This window comes from Saccharomyces eubayanus, chromosome III (genome assembly GCF_001298625.1).
Source record: "Saccharomyces eubayanus strain FM1318 chromosome III, whole genome shotgun sequence".
Taxonomy (NCBI): domain Eukaryota; kingdom Fungi; phylum Ascomycota; class Saccharomycetes; order Saccharomycetales; family Saccharomycetaceae; genus Saccharomyces; species Saccharomyces eubayanus.
In genome coordinates this window covers 66,400-80,827 of record NC_030978.1, presented here as the reverse complement: position 1 = coordinate 80,827, position 14,428 = coordinate 66,400, and the positions used below count along the sequence as shown (strand labels likewise).

Sequence of the window (14,428 nt, the reverse complement as noted above, 5' to 3'; positions counted from 1 at the left end):
AATCGATAATTCTACAAAATAATATTACTTTATCTTCTTTCCTTTAATACGTTGTCATTCATTGTCCTATTACATTATCAATCCTTGAGTTTCAGCTTTTATTGAATTTAATGACTGTTTCTCAATCTGTGACACCGCATGTGATAGTATACTAGTAATATGAATACTAGTCAATAGATAATATTCGAATTCAATTCCAACAATATTCACCCATATTACAATGATGCATCAAGAGCTACCGCTCTTAATGTAATCAGACATTTCAATGTTTTCAGTAAATAAAGTATCCAATATGCTTCAAACTCGTCGGTGTATTTCGCACATCCGTGCATTTCGCACATCCGTGTATCTCCTACGCTCAAACGCTACAAAGGAAGCTCAATGCTATTATTTGACAATGGCACCTGCTTAAATTGTGGAAGACTCCATCCAAGAGAAGGATCAGGTATCTGAATTATTCTAAAAGCTCATTCTCCATTTTCATAGCGTTTTCCATTTATGTTTAAAAACTTATAACAGCCTTAGATTTAAGTAGTTAAAATCTACTAAAACCTGAAGTGTTAAGAAAAAAAATGGATTACAACTCATGAGTTGTTTATCGATACTTTTCAGTATTATCACTGTATGGAATATAGCTACGACTTTTGCGGCAAGCGATAGTATTTACCTTAAGGGACACAGGGTGGGGCAAGATATTGACAACCTATACAAAGTGTATGATAATGGCACTATGTATCCCGTCACTTTCAATGAGTGGTTAAATGATCTATCTAGGACAAACGACTCACCATCAGGTAATGTGACCATATCAAAGCGTGATAGTGAAATTTCCTGTATTAATGACACATGCCAGCACGTAGATTACCATGTGAGTGACAAAGGGGTTATTACTATAGACATAGCTACGTATAGCACTCCTGCCGAACGGGATAACTCTGTTTCAAGCAACGCATCGTATGGACTTTCAAAACGTGAAACAACGTATGAAACGTTTTGTAAGAAGAAAATATACGGTATGAATGTTTCCGGTTTCTGTAATACCTATGACTTCGCTGTTCCTGCTTTCGACTTTGGTAGTAATGTCTACACCCTTGTCAGTGGTATCATTGATAAGATCAAAAACACTACGAAGAGGGATAAGACAGCGTGTTTAGGTTACGAGTTAGATCATGTGATAATAGATCCTGCCGTTGATTGGTCTATCTTCGTTTCTACTTGGAAACAAGGATCGGCTAACCGTGACACACAGGCTTCTGCTGACAGCTTGAAATGTGCTGCCCAAAAAGCACTTGACAGTGAACATAATCACCAAAAAACGGCTTTCTGTATCCATCTAGATAGCGGAGGATCGTTTAACTTAGACATCAGGCTAATTTCCGAGCTTTCATTTTCGAAATACAACCCCTGGGCTCTTCCATGTCCAAAGGACAAGGGTTCTAACTCTTGGCAGGTTGTGAGTGACTGTTTTGAATAGATTGAATGGATTTAGTGCCCAATATTTTATGTTCAGTTTTAGTTATATAGAGTATTAATAGAGAGAATTCAAATCATTTTTTAATTTTTTGAATATATTAGAAGATTAACAAATATAGTAGTAAAACTAAAATATGGGTAAAAACTGAGATAATTGTTGAGATTCCATTGTTGCTAAAGGCTATGATACAGGTATACAGAATATACTAGACGTTCTCCTCGAGGATATAGGGATCCACAAAAGGGAATCGATAATTCTACAGAATAATATTACTTTATCTTCTTTCCTTTTATACGTTCTCATTCATTATCCTATTACATTATCAATCCTTGCATTTCAGCTTCCATTAGATTGGATGACTGTTTCTCAATCTTTATGTCATCCTCTTACACCGCATGTGATGATATACTATTAAATAGATGATATTTGTTGATAATTAGTTAGTTTAGTAGGTAGTAATAATTAAGAATAAGCAGTTCTTCCTTACTATATAAGAGAGGTATATAAAACACACGCTGATTGGTTATATAAAACCCAATGGTTCAGACATAATTCAAAATATGGACAATAAGTTATCATGTATATCTTGTTCTATTATACCTTAATTTCTGATCAATTAATAAGTCTTTAATCCTATCTTCATTAATTACCAGATTTGGTTATTTGTATCGTGATGAGGCAATGTTTATCAATAGTAATAGTGTTACTATTATTATTGTTGTTTCAGATTTCCATCCCATATGAATTAATGAGTGTCTGAATACAACTATTCCAACACAGAGGTTTCTTCATGGATTCAGGAATCAACAAATGGGGATGGACAATTTTGCAAAATATTATAAACGACTCTGTTCTCCTTTTTCTACATTTTCATTCATTGATCCTATTGCATTTAAAACCCCTGCGCTTCAGCTTCTAGTAAATTCGATGAAGATTTGAATCTCGTAGAGTATGTAATTTTTTAACACCGTATTTAATAATAATATCATAGCTACATAATAAAAGTCTTAATCTGATATACTAGCAATTGATGGACGATGGTTGATATTTGTTCCAGCAAATTTCAAGCCCTTAACACTCGTGATGGCCGTAGTCTAATACGACTTTTGGGTAATTTCTGTATAGCCACCTGAATCGATAAGAGGAAGCGACTTCCATCGATGTTTTCTTGTTACTTCATTAAACTAGTGGGCAGAAATCCGTTGTTTCTAGAAAAAAATCTGCTAAAAAAAATAGGCGAATTTTACTGGGATATCATACCATTGAGTAGAACAAAGGTACATGTGTATTTTCTGGTTTTTCCTTTCCACCGGCAATGTATGATGTAAAATGGCGTTTCTTTTTTTTCTTTCACAAAAATGAAAAAAAAAGGGTTTGACTGCTATTGTTTAGACCCTTATTCTGGACCCTTGAATAATGCCAAGAATGGACGAAAGGCAACGTGCCCATTCTTGAGAGCACAAAAAAGCCGTACACAGTATCCTATCAATAGGCATAGTTGGTTGACGTTGTTTTACACACCTTCTCAAATTTCAGTCCAGGGTGGATATAAAATGCATAAATACCTCTGCACTGTTTGTGGGCTCATTTTGTTTGGTATGTACGAATGCAAGCACTAACGCTTTGATCTTCCAAAAATAAAACACAAAACACCATGAAACAAACTGATCGAGAAGAGCAATGCGATTCAATAGCTTCATCTGATTTGACGAATTTCGATGTAGAATCCAACTACTCGAATGATTCTGCTAACTTACTTTGCGAACAATATGCTTGTAAACTGCCTATGAAAGATGAATCCCAAACAAAGTTCAGGCTCACTTCTATGAATCAAAAATCATACAAGCAAAGTGCTCTATACGTACCTTTGACATTCAAAGAACGCTTTTCCTCATTCACCAAATGCATCAAGAGTACTTGGGCCAAGGTTCCAAGCTGCATGCCAAATAGATACGTCAGGATGACTTTTATTTTTGCTTTGTTGATTTCATTAGCTGTTTGGGTATTTTACATGGACGTTCATGTGCACTAGGTGGAAGCCCGGGATCAATTGGGATCAATAGTCCTTATTTTTTCCTTCAGCAAGGGTGTTCAACAGGCGTTTATATCCCGAGAACGAAAGTTGCAGACACCTTCTAACACTTACCATTCTTTCAGCATACCCTCATATTCCGCTATGTATGTTAAACTAAAATACTTTTGAAATGCCACGTTTAATTAATACAGTCCTCTTTCAGACTGTTGATAATCAGTAGTTTAGTGAGTGGTAATGATCGAGAAATGGCAGTTATTTTTCAAATTATATAAGAGAGGCATATAAAATACCATTGCTTATATGAAACCCAGTGGTTCAGACATAATCTAGAGTTGTATTGTGATGTATCTGATATAACTCGTCTCCTTAAATATCAATTTATACAACTTCAACAATCACCAGATTGTTTATTTGTTTACATTTTTTTCTCATATCGTATACGGATAGATATATGATTCCTTACTCCAATTTATACGAATAAGTGTGCATCCGTAGCCACCTATTCCAACATAACAATGCTCTGTTGATGTGGCTTTTCCTTTGAAATAATCATTGGTGTTTAGTCAGCTTTTCAAATAACTTTTTCAACAAATTATAATCCGATATAGTGTAACGGCTATCACATCACGCTTTCACCGTGGAGACCGGGGTTCGACTCCCCGTATCGGAGTAATTTAATATTAATTTTTTGCTCTTCCAGGAGCTTTAATAAAAAGCTTTCACTCTCAACCATGAAAGTCTAAGCAAAATATAGGGAAAAAAAAAATAGCGATTTTTTTACAGTTACATATATTATATATCAATTAGTTGTAGTGTTATAATTAAAATGTCCATTTTGGGATTTATTTCTGTTCTTGACTTGATGGTTGTCTTCTTGTCTTTTCAGCTATCCAAGACACCCTCTTTTTGTAAAACGATTTGAATTTCGTAACCGAGTTTCTTTAGAGTTTTGGTTGAGCCTGTTTTTTTATTGAATTTAATCAAACTTCGATCGTCTCCGTTTGGTAAGACTATTATCTCAAAAAGCGTGGATCTTAAGGATAAGATATTGTCATTTACTAATTTCCCAGTGATAATCATATTGGGGGTATCAAATCTCAAATTTTTCAATCCGTATTGCTTCCAGCCTTCCAGTAATTTATGCAGGCCCTCAAAGAGTCTCTCGGCCGGTATTTTGACGTGTATTTCTAGCTCTAGAATTTTACCCTTGGAGAACTTCTTCAGGAATGAAACGTTAGAGGATTCTCTTACTGTATCTTTGGTGTTGACGTTTTTCTTTATGTTGCTGTTTGATATAGTCGTGGTAACATTTTCGTACTGAATTTCTTTTCCTTTCTCATTTTCTCCGTCTTCATCAATGTCTTCGACGTTAATAGCAACTTCTGGCAAAGACTTATTGGAAGGCTCTCTTTGGTAAATACCCAATCCACTGGCGTTTTTCCTCTGGAAAGAGTTTAAGGATGGAAGTTTCACAAATGTAGTAGGTTCTGTGTTATTCGACATTGATGATTGAATTGATTGTGAGTCATTGTCATTGTCATTGTCATTGTCATTGTCATTGTCATTGTCATTGTCATTGTCATAATCATAATTATCATCATCATCAGCAACAACATCGTCATCATCGTTATTATTATCATTATTTCCTGGTAGTAAAATGGCGCTTTCTGAAACGTCGTATAATCTATTATTGTTATTTTTATTATTAATATTATTGTCGATGTTCTTCATGTTGGCAATATCTTCGGTTAAATCAATTTCTTCACCCACTGGTCCACTGTTATGTGAATACGGGTTTGTACTGGGATCTTCGCTATCCAAAAGCTGGCTCAAGCCCTTGAATGAATGTCTCGAAGAATACAAAGATAACACAGACCGCCTGTTATTTGTGTTGGTAAAAAATTTTGATTTTCTCGTGAAATGTGGGACTTGAATATCGGATATCTTGCAGACTTCTTTTGGATCGTTGTTATACATCAAGGGCGTTGTTGAAACGATGGGTGATTCTTCTACAGGTGGCAGCCTATCTCTGTCTTGCGGTACCTCTTTTCTGAGGTTTGATGACGGGCCTAGAATTTTGGATTTGCGTATTGTTTCTAATATCTTCATTTCTGTGTCCAATAACAAGTCTGTTTTTTCCTTTATATCGTGGGGCATTGTTTCAGGTACGGGCATCAAACCGGGATCTAGTTTTGAAATGGGTCTGGTGTATGCGGAGAGTTGACAACGGTTGGTGAGTAAGGTGTTTATGTCTTGCAACAGTTCCTGTTGTGAATACTCATAGTTCATCAAGGGTGATGAGACTTTATTATTGATTTTCTTCAACTCTCCCATTCCATCAAATTCTCCAGTTACAACCCCGTTTTCTTGGTCGGTCTTAGCAATGTATAGTTTGTGTCTCTTGGCTTCTTGTACTTTCCTTTGGAGTTCGGCTTTTTCCTTTCTTGCCAGTTCGAATTTCTCAGGTTCAAATATTTCGTCTATCAGCGTAGCGAAATCCGAGCTTGTTCGTTTCGTGTCCTTCTCGATGTACTCCCAATCATCTTCGTCTATCAGGCCGGTATATTTTGATAGCGAGTTCGACGTCAGTGAACCTCTTTTCACATTGGGCATGTAGGACAGTCTTTTGCTTGATCGTTTGGAATTTCGCTTGTAGGAATTCAAGAGTTTCACTGGCATTGGCGGAACGTTCCCAGACGCCGTGTTGAGAAACGGAGTTCTTTTGCTGCTTCTTGAAGGTATTGGAGAACCATTGTTGGAATTGGAGGCGAGTATGAAAGAGGACCTCTTCTTGCTGGATGAAAAGTTTACGGAACGCCTTTTAGCCGTACGTCTGCGGGGCGTGGATTCGGAAAGTCGGTTGTGTGATGATGGCGATGATGTTGATAGCAATGCGTTTCTAGTTTTATTTTTAGTTTTTTTGATCTTGTGGCGACTTCTTTTATTTGCTTCCTGTTTGAAACGGTACAACAGCGCATATAGGGTTTTCTCTGTGTTGGTTCCGTTGGCTTTCAAATTGGCTACGATTTCGTCTGCAGGCGTACCGTGCCATAGCACCACCAAGTTCTGCAAGATCGAGTCATCGATGGTGGCATTGGTATGGTTGTTTACGTCTGCTAGCGGGTACAAGTACGTGTTCTCGCGGGGCAGGTTTCTGATACTTTGCGAGTCCTTGATGGTTTGATGTTTTTTCAGCAGCGGATGTGTTAGGATGTCTCTTGTTTTCATTCGTTGTGTGGGGTCTACGACAAGGATTTTGCCGATCAGGTTCTGTGCGTCCTTGGAAATTTCAGTGTCATCGGGCATTTCGAACTGGCCTCTCTGAACTTTCAACAGCAGATCTCTCACGTTGCCATTGTCTTCGTCAAAGGGCAATCTGCCCGTCAACAGGGCAAAAAGAATCACACCGCAAGACCAAACGTCGCTAGCAAACCCCCTGTACGGCAGACCCGATACGATCTCGGGGGCAGCGTAGTGAGGGGAGCCGCAGGAGGTCTCTAGCAGGGCTGCGTCGGTCTGCAGAGCGGCCATGCCAAAATCAGCGATTTTGATGTTGTAGTCACTGTCGAGCAGAAGGTTTTCCGGCTTCAGATCGCGGTGTACTATGCCCAGCGCATGGCAGTACGAGATCGCTATGACAATCTGTCTGAAGCACTTGACGGCCTCTCTTTCGGGCAAGGGTCCGCGGTCCACCAGCAAGTTGAACAGCTCGCCTTTCTCCGCGTACTCCAGGATAAGGTATAGATTGTTGTTGGTTTCCCAGACGTCGTAAAGGCTCAGGACGTTTGGGTGGCTCAACAGCTTCATGACGACGATTTCGCGCTCAATGTTGTAAGGCAACGCAAAAGGACCGGCGCCATCGTCTCCGGTGTTGAAGATGGTCTTCGAAATCACTTTGACGGCGGTCTTGTGGCCCGTGCGCTCGTGCTGCGCCAGGTGGACCCTGCCAGTGCTGCCGAATCCCAGCGTTTCACCAAGCCTCCAGGGTCCTATACTGTTCGAGGGTTTCACCATAGCCATACTGCAGTGTTTTCTGTCGGTTTGAGTGTTGCGAAGCCCTTTAGTTCCAACTTCCTTTTTGCTTTCTATTTTCCGTTCTCAGAGGAAAAGAGAGCCCTTTTCCATGCATTACGCGTTTTTTTTTCCGCATATCGCGCTTTCGAGACGAGACAAAAAAAAAAAAAGTAAAAGAAACAAGAACACTTTTCCCAAACGGGAAAACATACTGGGCTGTCATCTGCACACCGAACTCCAATGTACTGGACATATATCGACGTTTTGGATTGCTGTCTCCCTTTAAACCTGCACCACGGGTACGAGCCAAGCAGAGTCCAGTCTAACACCTCTGCACCGTTTTGTTTCATACATATACATAGACATATACATCTACATATCTATACACACACACACACATATATATATATATATATATATATATATATATATATGCTCGCCCCTCGGCGGCTAACCACACCTCGGCGGCTAAACCCGGACCCTCCCCACACCCGTGCCTCCAACGGCACCGCACGTTTCTTTTTGTATTATGCACACCAAAAAAAGAAACGCGCCGTGCGTCAGTGCCGCCGTACGGCGCCGTCCAAGCGGCACCATCGAGCGCCCAATGGCAACATAACCGTTAATGGCACCATCGCTGGAACCGGCCCGGTTGACTCATAGATAATCATCCCTACCAGTTGCCCCAACTATGTGCTCCCCCACGTCCACTTCGCGTTGCTCTTCCCGTCGTCAAATCCTCCTCCTCGTTTTGGAACTACGAGCTTCTCTCTGTTCTCGCTTTTTCTTGCTTTTTTTTCATTGCCTACTGCCCATCTCTACAGCTTGGCAATGGTAGTCTTTTTCGTCTGGAACGCAAATCAGTGCTGATAAGATGGCTAAAAATGCATTGGATAGGTCGGCTATACGTGTTTTCCCCTGCTATCTTCTCTCTCTCTATCTTTCCTTCCCCCCGGCCGGTGGTAAGGCGTACCTTACCGGGCCGATCGATTGTCTTTTGTTCTCTATACTGTTGCTAATTTACTTATATGTATATATATAAGCGCTTCGGGTTTGGCCTAAGTTTCTCGAGGAAGAGAAGTGGAGCAATTTTTTTACTTTTTTTTTTTCATGTATTGTATATAGGTAAAGAGAATAAAGTATAGCAACAATGTCCTCGTCGACGTCGCCATACGAACTGAAGGACTTGAAAAATAGCTCGACTGAAGTACATGCCACGGAGCAAGAGAACGAAATCGAGTATTTCGAATCCGGGTCTAATGACCGTCCCTCGCAGCAGCCACACTTGGACTACGAGCAACACAACACCTCTGCCGTGCGTCGGTTCCTCGACTCCTTCAAGAGGGCCGACAGGGACGAAGAGCAGGAGGTAGAAGCTACACAGATGAACGATCTCACGTCGGCCATTTCGCCCTCGTCTAGACAACCYCACGAGCTGGAGAAGGATGAGACCACTGACAAGATAGCACCTCACACGGGCCACAAATCCGACTCGTTGAAGAAGACTATTCAGCCCAGACACGTGCTTATGATTGCTCTGGGTACCGGGATCGGTACCGGGCTGCTGGTGGGTAACGGTACAGCGCTGGTGCATGCGGGCCCCGCTGGGCTGCTCATCGGTTACGCCATCATGGGTTCTATTCTGTACTGCATCATCCAGGCGTGTGGTGAGATGGCCCTCGTTTACAGCAACCTGACTGGTGGGTACAATGCATACCCCAGTTTCCTGGTGGACGACGGGTTCGGGTTCGCCGTTGCGTGGGTTTACTGTCTACAATGGTTATGTGTGTGTCCGCTGGAGCTGGTCACGGCGTCCATGACCATCAAGTACTGGACGACGTCCGTGAACCCGGACGTCTTCGTCATCATCTTCTATGTCCTGGTCATCACTATTAACATTTTCGGCGCTCGTGGTTACGCAGAGGCCGAATTCTTCTTCAACTGCTGTAAAATCCTCATGATGACCGGGTTCTTCATTCTCGGGATCATCATCGATGTCGGTGGAGCCGGAAACGACGGTTTCATTGGTGGCAAGTACTGGCACGAACCGGGTGCGTTCAACGGTGTACACTCCATTGACAGATTCAAAGGTGTCGTCGCCACTCTGGTCACCGCTGCCTTTGCCTTTGGTGGTTCCGAATTCATCGCCATCACCACTGCCGAACAGTCCAACCCAAGAAAGGCCATTCCAAGTGCCGCCAAGCAAATGATCTACAGAATCCTGTTCCTGTTCCTGGCCACCATCATCATTGTGGGTTTCCTGGTGCCATACAACTCCGACCAACTATTGGGTTCCGGCGGTGGTGGTACCAAGGCTTCCCCATACGTTATTGCCATCGCATCCCACGGTGTTCGTGTGGCCCCACATTTCGTCAACGCCGTTATCCTACTATCGGTCCTATCCATGGCTAACTCCTCTTTCTACTCCAGTGCTCGTTTGTTCCTAACTTTGTCCGAGCAAGGTTACGCCCCCAAGGTCTTTTCCTACATTGACAGAGCCGGTAGACCTTTGATTGCTATGTGTGTCTCCGCATTGTTTGCCGTGATTGCCTTCTGTGCAGCATCCCCCAAGGAAGAACAGGTGTTCACTTGGTTGTTAGCCATTTCCGGTCTATCCCAACTTTTCACGTGGACTGCCATTTGTCTATCTCACGTCAGATTCAGAAGGGCCATGAAAGTTCAAGGCAGATCCTTGGGTGAATTGGGTTTCAAATCTCAAACTGGTGTTTGGGGCTCCATTTACGCTTGTGTCATGATGATCTTGATTCTTATTGGCCAATTCTGGGTCGCCATCGCCCCTATCGGCGAAGGTAAGCTGGATGCTCAAGCCTTTTTCGAGAACTACCTGGCCATGCCGATCCTGATTGCACTATACGTAGGTTACAAATGCTGGAACAAGGATTGGAAACTGTTCATCAGAGCCGACAAGATCGATTTGAACTCTCACAGACAAGTCTTCGACGAAGAATTAATCAAACAAGAAGATGACGAATATAGAGAACGTTTGAGAACCGGCCCTGCCTGGAAAAGGGTCCTGGCCTTCTGGTGTTAAGCGCATTTACTCCATTTAAATTTCTTTGTTTCTGTATTTTTGTTTTATAGTAATAGCATATGTGTAATGATAGATAAGTTTCATTTTATTGGGAAAAATAATAGAATTATTGATCCAATCAAGGGAAGGTGCATGCATTCCTTTTCTCTCCAGATTTTGGCGGAGAAAACTTTACACTTGGTTGTATTTCGTCAGCATCGGCTTCGGAATGACGATATGCATGTATGGTACCTTGATTACCATTTGAAAATCGTATTGTCCATGCCAATGGCACTTTTCAAAAAATAATATTCAATTTGTCAGCTTCGTCCTGCGCAGTTTCTTACTGCGACAATAAGTGATAAACGTAATATAATCACCCATCATTATGTTGATTCAGACTAATGCGGTACTCGGTATTATGCAGCTGGTCCCCAAACTGTTGGGGGGGGGAACCTATATAAGGGCATTATTGTCAACTCTTGATGTGCCATAAAGATCAAGAACACTCATTTACAAAATATCCCCATCGCCGACCCGACTGAAAGGCTACAAGGGGGTTTCCGAGCTTTGGCGGCTGCTTTCCCAACATATGTCACTCATACTACTTTTTCTACGAAAATTACGTGTTCTACAAACTCCGTTGTTTATTTTTGCTAGTCCTTTTTTCCTTCTTTGATTGTTCATGGCTGTATATTCTAATTCAATAAATACTGAGTAAACATAAATACAATTTTGACTGAAAAAAATCGAAGGCAAACCACTCCTCACATAAGCGATCAACAAGATAAATATAACGCACTACAGCAACGACAGACCCATCTCTAACAAGATACAGGATAACATCGCAAGGAGCTCAAAAACGTAGCCTTGGATGAACTACAGCCCACTGCATCCTCCATCCCCCCTCCTGTTAGGTGGCGAGTGGCATTGCAGATACAAACGCAAACGTAATCCCCCCTCTCAGCTTAGTAATCAACTCTAATTTCYCATCGTCTCTTTCATCGTTTATTGCTATTGCTCTTATTAGTAATTAATTATCCGAGCAAATCGCACTGTGGCGTCTTACGCGAAAATTACGTAAAAAAGATCCGGGGACGTCCTCGAGCTTTTTTGGCCTGTTATCTTGGCATTTGCACCTGCTTAGATTCACGCTATATAAGGGCACTATTCTCGATGGGTTGGATTTTAATTTTCCTCCTCCAAAAGATTGCAGTATCCCCATACTAAAGCACAAAAAAATATATATATATAATATCATGTCTGTTGTTGGAACGTATTTGAAAACTTTAACGGCTCGTCGTACCATCTACGCTTTAAAGCCGGAACTACCTGGTGAGATCACCATCAAAGACATCCAGTCTGTTGTTCAGACTATCATCAAAGAAACCCCAACTGCTTTCAATTCCCAGCCAAACCGTGCCATCATTTTAACTGGTGAAGCTCACAGAAAGGTCTGGGGCCAAGTGACCGACGGTATCGAGAGTCCCGACGGCAAGAAGAGACCTGCTTCAGCAAGAGACGAAGCCTTCGGTTCCGTGATATTCTTCACCGATGATAAGGTGACTGAAAAGTTAAAGGCGGACTTCCCAGCTTACGCAGCTGCATTCCCAAGTTTCGCCGACCACACTTCCGGTGCTGCTCAGATCAATTCGTGGGTCGCTTTGGAAGCCATGGGTTTGGGCGGTCATCTACAACACTACAACGGCTACGTCAAGGCCGCCTTACCGGGCAAGATCCCCCAATCTTGGACCGTTCAAGCTCAATTGGTCTTCGGTACTCCAGCTGCTCCTCCCGCTGAAAAGACCTATATCAAAAACGATGTTGAAGTGTTCAATTAGAGAGATCTATATAACTAACAAAATATAACTATAGACTAAATGCGAATATTGATATTATTTTTCATATTTTTATTTTTTTAATCGTATTCTTGGAGACAATCACCAGGCACAATACCTCTATCTTCATTCAGGTATCTTTTATCGTCAATACTGACGTGGACACGACCATTACGTGGAGTGCACTTCTCCACGAGACACCATCCATCAGTATGGGTGGCTAGAATTTTGACTTTTTCGCCCAGCGAGATACTTATCTCGTCTGTCAGTCTAGGTTCATAATCTTGAATAACTGTGTAGGTTCTCCCCAGTTGGATACTGGGATCCTCGTTGGATTTGGTGGTCGGAGTTAGCGGTAACGGTTTGGAGCGTGACAGGTACATCTTACTTTGCCTTCTCTTTTTTCTTTTCTTGTGTGGTTTTGAAATTGTGGGTATCACCATCTCGTGTTTATCAATGCTAGTATTGCCATTGATACGGTCGTTGACCTCCAACGTTTGTTGGCCAATGGTCCCGTATATCACCGAATTAGACTTTGCTGTGATTAGATCGATGTTGCTGATGCGATAAGATGTGCCTTGCGAATCCGGTGTGGTATTACCCACGTCATTTAGACTGCAGGTTGGATGTAAGGCAGTATTATGATACTCCAGGATGGGCGATCGCTCATCCTGCAAGAGATCTGATTCGTTTAAATACCCCTTGCTTATTCTGGAAAGTATCTTCATTTGTTTCAGCTGTGGAGCCACAGCTGGCGTCTTTAGAGACGTCTTTGATAAGGCGTAGTCCTTGAAATACGTGGAGCCCCTCAAAAACCATCTGGATAATGGGGATTCATAGTTCCACTTGTCGGCCGTTTTCAAAGGGGGTTTCCTGTTTGAAGAAACTGTTTTCTGGGAAGGTAAATCACTAAACGAGGGCATCTTGGATTCAATATGGAAAATATTCGGTGGTTTAGTGTATAGAAAGGTGTCCACAAATTTTTCCTCTTCGCCATCATTGGCATTGGGGTCCAACGACACGTTCTTGTCAGACCACGAGTACGGTTTCTTGACTGTTTTCTTGGGTGTCAGTATATGTTGCGGTATTATAGGCCTAGATATTTTGTACTGGATCTTAGAGGACATATTGTCCCCAGCTATCCATTGGGTATCGTTGTATTTCTCGAGATCACGGTTAGCGCCAGAATAAAAATTCTTGTGCTCGGTGCCAGGCTGCCTAAACATCCGTGAGAACCAGTTACTGTGCCGATGGGGACCTCCTCCTTCGCTTGGGATCGTGGCTGACATCGGTGTGTTTGAGATAGACATGGAATTTCTCCTGGCGTAAAAATAACACAAAAGCACAAGCAATCCAAAACAGAATATGCCAATGGGTAGCCCGATCGAGAGCCCAATCGTACTTGCGGAGGACGATTTCGGCTGAGCCGCAACATTAGAGAATAAAAGATTAGACGGTGCAGAATACAGAGATGTCGCTGTCGTTGTTGTCGTTGGTGTTGCTGCGCTCGTGGAAGAGGAAATGTGTGAAGATATAGAGTTCACGACTGAACTAGACCTTCTGAACACTGTAGTCATCACAGTTGTTGTCGTGTCCATCATCGCTACTACCGCTTAATATTCAAAAAAAGACTCGCCTACTAAAAATAATACGCAGTTCTTAAACAGAAGGACCAAGAGGATCCATGCCCAAGTAGGCAGAAGGCAGTACGAACAGCCGCTCTGAGGCTGCTATTTAAATAAAACTTTTTGCCAGAGATGGACTATCTGTTTCAATTACTGACGTTTCATATTTGTTTCATCGTCGCATTGAAGTGAGACAGCGCGGATTTGAAAAGTAGAATATAATACCAATAAAACGTCAAAAGGAGCAGCAACTAGAGATCGGACGCATTCAATGAAAGGGTCTGTGTGCCAGCCTATTGAAGCAAGAGAGTGGGAACAAAAGCTCTAGAAAATACGCTTAGCTTGAAACTTGATCAGTAAAAAAGTAAAGTTATATAGTAGACAAAGTGTGTAAATAAGAAAGGTGAAAAA

The 14,428-nt window shown here is 41.9% G+C and overlaps 6 protein-coding genes and 1 non-coding gene across 7 annotated transcripts, besides 1 other annotated feature; 5 read left to right on the top strand and 2 right to left on the bottom strand.

Moving 5' to 3' along the window:
* Positions 1-586: 586 nt before the first annotated feature.
* DI49_0734 (uncharacterized protein) lies at positions 587-1,474 on the top strand (the record flags this gene model as incomplete). The annotated part of the gene is made up of 1 exon (XM_018363959.1): positions 587-1,474. One exon carries the CDS (start codon positions 587-589, stop codon positions 1,472-1,474), a length of 888 nt encoding a protein of 295 aa, XP_018223363.1.
* A 196-nt stretch (positions 1,475-1,670) lies between these two features.
* Positions 1,671-1,889: a mobile genetic element.
* Positions 1,890-3,128: 1,239 nt separating this feature from the next.
* DI49_0733 (uncharacterized protein) lies at positions 3,129-3,506 on the top strand (the record flags this gene model as incomplete). Its single annotated transcript, XM_018363958.1, has 1 exon — positions 3,129-3,506. The coding sequence occupies one exon, from the start codon at positions 3,129-3,131 to the stop codon at positions 3,504-3,506; it is 378 nt and encodes a 125-aa protein (XP_018223362.1).
* A 601-nt stretch (positions 3,507-4,107) lies between these two features.
* On the top strand, positions 4,108-4,179 carry DI49_0732. Its single transcript has one exon. It is a non-coding gene; the product is annotated as a tRNA-Glu (tRNA).
* A 212-nt stretch (positions 4,180-4,391) lies between these two features.
* KCC4 (serine/threonine protein kinase) lies at positions 4,392-7,529 on the bottom strand (the record flags this gene model as incomplete). The annotated part of the gene is made up of 1 exon (XM_018363957.1): positions 4,392-7,529. The coding sequence occupies one exon, from the start codon at positions 7,527-7,529 to the stop codon at positions 4,392-4,394; it is 3,138 nt and encodes a 1,045-aa protein (XP_018223361.1).
* Positions 7,530-8,673: 1,144 nt separating this feature from the next.
* On the top strand, positions 8,674-10,575 carry AGP1 (amino acid transporter AGP1; the record flags this gene model as incomplete). Its single annotated transcript, XM_018363956.1, has 1 exon — positions 8,674-10,575. The coding sequence occupies one exon, from the start codon at positions 8,674-8,676 to the stop codon at positions 10,573-10,575; it is 1,902 nt and encodes a 633-aa protein (XP_018223360.1).
* A 1,238-nt stretch (positions 10,576-11,813) lies between these two features.
* DI49_0729 (nitroreductase family protein) lies at positions 11,814-12,395 on the top strand (the record flags this gene model as incomplete). Its single annotated transcript, XM_018363955.1, has 1 exon — positions 11,814-12,395. The coding sequence occupies one exon, from the start codon at positions 11,814-11,816 to the stop codon at positions 12,393-12,395; it is 582 nt and encodes a 193-aa protein (XP_018223359.1).
* Positions 12,396-12,472: 77 nt separating this feature from the next.
* FUS1 (Fus1p) lies at positions 12,473-13,993 on the bottom strand (the record flags this gene model as incomplete). The annotated part of the gene is made up of 1 exon (XM_018363954.1): positions 12,473-13,993. The coding sequence occupies one exon, from the start codon at positions 13,991-13,993 to the stop codon at positions 12,473-12,475; it is 1,521 nt and encodes a 506-aa protein (XP_018223358.1).
* Between the last annotated feature and the right edge of the window lie 435 nt (positions 13,994-14,428).